Genomic DNA, 6,275 nt, shown 5'->3' with positions numbered 1-6,275 from the left:
AATACCAGGTGTTCTTCTTTTTTTTGCATTTTTATCTTCATTTTTTAGTCCAATTAAACTTCTAACCTTTGATCTTATTTTGATGTACCGGGTGTCCCAAAAAGAAGTTCTCTTATTTAAAGTGTATTTTCTCGCGTTCTATGAACTGTTAAAGAATCATCTATTTAGGAATGATAAACTTAAATTTCGAGGGGTCATTTGTTAAATTTGGTCCACTAGATCAAAAGCTATGGCCTAAATGCTAAAACATTGCTTTTCAAAAAAAAAGTTTAAAAAGGCGAAAAATGAGGGGTTATTAAATCTTATTAAATCATCATAAAGAAACTCTTCTTTTATCAATACATTAACGATCAAAGTCTCTTCGTGGTCTGCCCGGGGGGGGGGAGTACTTAGGCAAATGGAGGGTACGATATGTGCCGCCCTTAACCCTTTGAGTGCCAGGGTCCTTTTTTCTAAGTTTTTTTTAAAAAATCGCTAGTTCAAACTTTAAGGGCTTATATCTCCTGATCTAGAAGGAATTAGAAGCTCGTATATAGCTCGTTGGATAGCTTAGAGTCTCTTCTTTCTTTTGGGCGCCTTCGGCGCCGCCCGATTTAGGAAGGGCGTGGTGGGCGGCGGCCAAGGGGGGGGGGGGTAGGTTAGGGAATTAAAGCAGTCAGGCCCGCTGCGCGGACCTGACTGAACTGATGAAAAGGTGCCCAGTGGTAAAATTTCAAATCAATTCACTAGAAGACAGAATAAAGTAAAACAGGGCCAAATTTGGAGGTTCTTGGATCACTCGTTGACCAAAAATAGTCAAAAAACGGTCAGAATCTCAAAAAAGTGAATTTTTGTCAATTTTTTGCATTTTTTTGACTTTTTTGCTTAAAATTTCGCTGGAAAGACTCACTTTTGAATTTTTTTTTGCTTGACCATAAAGGACAATCTAATTCCTACGAGTTCGACCAAAAATAACGATTTCTAACTCAAACTGGGCATTACAGGAGGGCTTCGCCCTCCTATATAGCCCATGTCGTATATATACGACATCGGCACTTAAAGGGTTAAGGGTACCTTTTTTGGACTTCCAAAGTCCCGCTAAGGGTCGGAAAAATCAGAAAATCAAATTTCAGTCCCAGTAAGGGTCGGAAAAATAGGAAAATTTCAACTTTTTACCCCCTGAAAGATCGAAATTTGGTCAAATTAGTCCCGCTAAGGGTCGTAAAATTCCCAAAATTTACCTTTGTTTTCTCCTTTTTAGTCCCGGTAAGGGTCCAAAGTTCGAAAGTCGGGCGGCACCCCCCCCCCGTCAGCTCGCAAACCCTAGTACCCCCCCCCCCGGGTGGTCTGTTTCCAAGGAAGGTGGTCAACAATGGAGGAGTGTGTGTGATTTCTTTTTGTGGGGTTTACATGAAACAAGAAATCTGGGAGCAACTCACAAATTTGCGCAGATCCTTGATCAATTTAAAGCTTCAGTCAGAAATGTTGCAGCTAATCTTGACCCCCAAATGATTCGAAACGCCTTTGCAGGAATGATTAATTGTGTAAGTAAGTGCTTTGGTGAAAATTGAAATACATTTCCAGATGATGAAAAAAAAAAACAATAGTGTCTTGTCATACAATAAATTTAATACCCTCATTTTTCTCCTTTTTCGACTTTTTTGAAAAGTTTTGTTTTCGCATTTAGACTATAACTTTTGATCTAGGTGATCAAATTTGACAAACGACCCCTCAAAATTTGAGTTTATCCTTCCTCTTTTACCAATGCAAAAGAATTGATTCTTTAACAATTCATAGAACTCAAGAATATACACTTCAAAAAGGGGGACTTTTTATTGGAACACCCAGTATTTTGGCCATTAGTATAAAAGATAATTCAACACTAGCCTTACATAAACGTCACACAAGCCATAATCAACTCTAACGTGAGTGTTCTCGACAGTACAGGGTGTCCCTAATAAAAGTATCGAGTTTGAACATGCGATTGAGTAAAAAAGTTTGTGTGTGTTATCGCTAAAATATAAGAACGTTCTCCATCACATAGGCTCATTACAAAAGGTAGTTACAACGTATAAATTAATCAATAAAAAGAGGGAGAGCTTAAAATACAATCTTGTGAATACAATACTTAAAACTTTCTACTCAATCGCATGTTCAAACTCGATACTTTTATTAGGGACACCCTGTATAACGAGTTTAGCAGATGTATTCTAAATTTCTAGGAAAAATGGAGATGAAGGTCTTGCTTATGAATTAATAATTTCGGATTAATGTGAGAGAAAGTTAGCTACCAGGTTCTTGGCACACAGATACATAGAAATACCTTAGTATTAAGATGATAGCAGAGGAGGTAATATATAATCGTATTAAAGTAAAAATGCTTAATTCTCACAGAAGTATATTTTTCATTTAATCAAGTTCAGCACCTACCAGGTAAGCTGACCGTAGTAAAAAAAATCTTTTATTGAAACTGATAATTCACAAAATAGAGGTTTGCAGGACTATATTTTTAATAATAATTCTTTCTATTACCACGATAGGAACTGTTACGCAGTGATTCACAGCTTAAAATTAACATGATACATTTTTTGCTTGAAGTTTATTGTACATTTTTTGATCGCTTTTATTTCCTATATTTTTTTCTTACTTTTTAGTTTTTGAGTAAGGATGTAGGCTGGTTAGCGATACATTTTCAGTGAGCGGAGGTGACGATATGAGCGGATTTTTCTTTCGTTTATTTCCTTGTGTTGCGTCATGATTACTTAATAAAAAAGTTACAAATTTTGCTGGAAGGCACCTACATGGAATGTATTTGTGTTCCTCCATTAGTGATGGTATTTGAATATTTCTATAGGGAACTTCTTATACGCGAAGTAGCATATTATTTCTTGTCATAGCTTGCGATCTTATGTTGATAGTCAGTAAGTAAAATTCAAGCTTCAGTTGGAATGTTCGTTTTTTAGCAAGCCATCGATCAAGAAGGATTAGTTTAGTAAGATATGAAAGAGCACCGTGAGCAACTGGGAGTTCAACAGGAACTATGAATGGCTATATATATATGTAGCTTCTCGACTCGCTTTTAGACTATTTCCATTCTACATAGAGTGGCTAGTTAAGAGGTTAGAGTTAGAGCTAGAGTTAGAGTTAGAGCTAGTTAAGGAAGGGTAGCAGTGAGTTGACGATGAAATTTTTCACCCCTGACTCCTCAAATTGTTGGGGCTATGGTTTTTACTATGAATTACCACTCAGTAACTAAAGTAGTGTAACTAAAGAAAAAATATGACACCGTTGAGAATCTCAATTATTTTGGATTTATTTTTTGAAAAGTTAGTTTGGTCATGCTGGTCAGGCATCCCTTATAAACAAGGGTTTTTTGTGTGTAACTAACCAAAGTTATGGCGTATACTGTGTGGTAAAATTATGCGATAACAACTTCATTGTATGATGAAATAGAAACAAAAGTCAGAAAAACAAATATAAATATATGAACTATCAGCACGTTATGTAGCCTGTTATTATGTACCAGATTATAACTTGTGCTGACAACAAACTTAATAAATACTTAAGTCAACCTGTCTTAGCTTTTTATATGAAACATATCTCTATTCTTTGTATAATTTACACTGTGTACAGTTTACTGTGATGGTTTTGAAGTAAATGCTCTGGCCATGGATTTTAGAGGTCCAGCTGAATATGGTAAGGTAGTAATGACCCCGATCTCAAAGCTCTATAAATACTTTAGTCAGTTGAAACACCCCTCAGTAACCCGGTAGGAATGATTTTGCCAGGGCTCACTCGTTATTTCACTGGGACTCAAGATTAGGTCATTTTTGGCAATTCTTTCACCAGGTTATCCACAGCGGTGGATCTGACCGGATCACTGATACAGAGGTGTGTTAAAGACTGTATAATGGCTTTATTAAACCTTTGCTTTGCCAATAATGATGAGAAGGGTCACTTTATGTTTGTATTTATTCTGTGCCATATATTTGTGCATTTTTTCTTGGGTGACCAAATGGCACTGATTGAAACCGTATCTTCTAAAGATCTCCTATTTCTTCTTCTATCTTAGATTCATTACTAAAAAAAATCAAAGTGTTTTGTTTTGTTTTGAAATGGGTTCAACATTTACCAAAAAAAATCCACAAGTTAAGCCATCACTGAAATCAAAAACTCAAGCTGTTGCTGCATTTCAAAGTAAAATTCAACGCGTGGACAATCAAGAGAAAAGTTCATCCGAAGAAAAGCAACCGAACAAATGGAAAAGGGTCAATGAAGTTCAAAGTCACAATACTGATTCCACCGACAATGATGATCGTAGAAATAGCACACCGAGGCTTATGATGAAAGAAACGTTCGGTCTTGCCGACGAAAGCGATAACCACAACGGAGATAATACCGACAAGAGCGACGATAACGATCCGACAACCGACGACAAAACTACCGACGAGGAGGCTGTTAAGCAACGTTCAGCACGAATCATTCAAAGATCGTTCCGAAAACATTCATCCCTAACGAACCAGCATCCTATTTTTGTAAGCCCGAAAAAAGAAAATAATCGGTCGTTTAACGACAATGAAAGCAGTAACGAAAATTCATACGAGCAAAGTTTTGAAAATTTTCAACTTGAAATCGAGGAAACAAAATGGCTAGCGGAAAAACAGATAGAAACCGCTCTAATGAATAACGGTGAATTTGAACCAAAAACTCTTGTCATGGTTTCTTCCAACGTTTGTGAACCAGAAAAACTAAAAAACATATCCCAAAAGAACGTCGATGTTGTTGTATTTGATTTCGCAAAAAGTACCCTCAATGACCTTTTGAACTCCATTGCACTTTATCTCGACGAACCCGTAGAAGGAACTAAACTGAAGTCAATTGCTTTCGTCTTGCAAGGAGGTCCCGGTTATTTTTACTTATGTAAACAAACTGCTGTCACCATTCCCAAAATCACAAAGAATGTCGAACTTCGTGTATTTTTCGAGTCCTTAGGAGATATGTTAAGTAAGCTCGACCCAGATTCTTGCACTATCGACTTTATAGTTCGGGATGTGACTCGGGAGCATTCAGATTATAATCTTATCCGATCTATACGGAAACTGCTCGTTCCGAATAAAGTGAGTGTCCGGACTATTCCTGACATTTCATCTGCAAGTTTGGAAATAGTTGAAAAATACTTTGACAATAACGCTTACAAATTATGGACGCAACAAAAGTATATCAAGACCAGGAAATGAATTGAATATATTCTACAAAAGTATGGTAAGAAGGAGAATTCACAGGTTGCAAAATGAAAGTCTGAAGACAAATCACGCTTTTACTCAAAATTTCTATGCGTTTGTTACATGACATTTATTTCTGATTGGTTCGAATTTATTGACACTAATAAAGTTATCAGCTGTAAGTTGCAAAACATGGGAATAAAATCACATGAATTTTTTCGAGTAATCACATGTTTTGACTGCATTGATATAATTTTGCAGCCCGTGTATTGATGATTTAAGTTGACGCAAGCCGAGTTGGAGTCAACAAACAACAATTCTCTACAGTACGCAAGTTTCGTTGCTTATCGACTCTGCGAATATTGTACGAAAAAAAGTTTTGAAAAACCGAATAAACTTATCTCTTTATTTAGACGAAAGCCAGTTTCCAATGCTAATTTAAGCTGGCATTGTGTATGTGAGAAGCACATGAAAAGCAAGGAATAGGCAAGATAGTGGATAACGCTTGTTCATTCTTTCAAGCAACCTTATCTCACCTTACCAATACAAAACTGAGAGTTGTTGGGATGCCGACACGTTGTGAGGACGCTTTATATTTATTTGTCAATTTTAGAGAATAAAAAAGTTTGTTAATCTTGAAATCCATTGTTGCATGTTTATAATTTAATGTTTGACCGTCAAACCTATCAATTTACTTTAAGACTTCGGAAGTGTTTTTATTCGTCATAACTTGATGACGTCATTTTGTATATTAACCTTGGCGGGGAACACACAAGGTGAGTGACCCACTATATATAAGACCCTTACGGTAGTTTTTTTAGGCATTTGAGAGTGCATTATAAGCACCCAGAATTTGACAAAATATGCGTTGATGGTTCCAATTTTGTCTAATTTTTTTAAAGACTATCCAAAGGCTTCAAACATTTTGAAGTTCTTATAAATAATAATGTGTATGCCATAGTACATTCCTCCAAATATGACTGAGATAATCCACCGGGTACGTTCGTGACGGTGTATATGCTGTTCACTCAATTTTCCATTTCATTCAACTTTAATCCGGCTTAATTGACAATT

General features: G+C 36.3%; 1 protein-coding gene across 1 annotated transcript; it reads left to right on the top strand.

Moving 5' to 3' along the window:
- Positions 1-4,055: 4,055 nt before the first annotated feature.
- On the top strand, positions 4,056-6,040 carry LOC136807676 (NMDA receptor synaptonuclear signaling and neuronal migration factor-like). Its single transcript, XM_067064272.1, has one exon. It carries the CDS (start codon positions 4,095-4,097, stop codon positions 5,214-5,216), a length of 1,122 nt encoding a protein of 373 aa, XP_066920373.1. The 5' UTR covers positions 4,056-4,094; the 3' UTR covers positions 5,217-6,040.
- Positions 6,041-6,275: the final 235 nt, after the last annotated feature.

The sequence above is a fragment of the Clytia hemisphaerica genome, unplaced genomic scaffold, assembly GCF_902728285.1.
Source record: "Clytia hemisphaerica strain Z4C2 unplaced genomic scaffold, Clytia hemisphaerica genome assembly, whole genome shotgun sequence".
Taxonomy (NCBI): domain Eukaryota; kingdom Metazoa; phylum Cnidaria; class Hydrozoa; order Leptothecata; family Clytiidae; genus Clytia; species Clytia hemisphaerica.
This window is presented reverse-complemented; position numbering and strand designations above follow the sequence as displayed.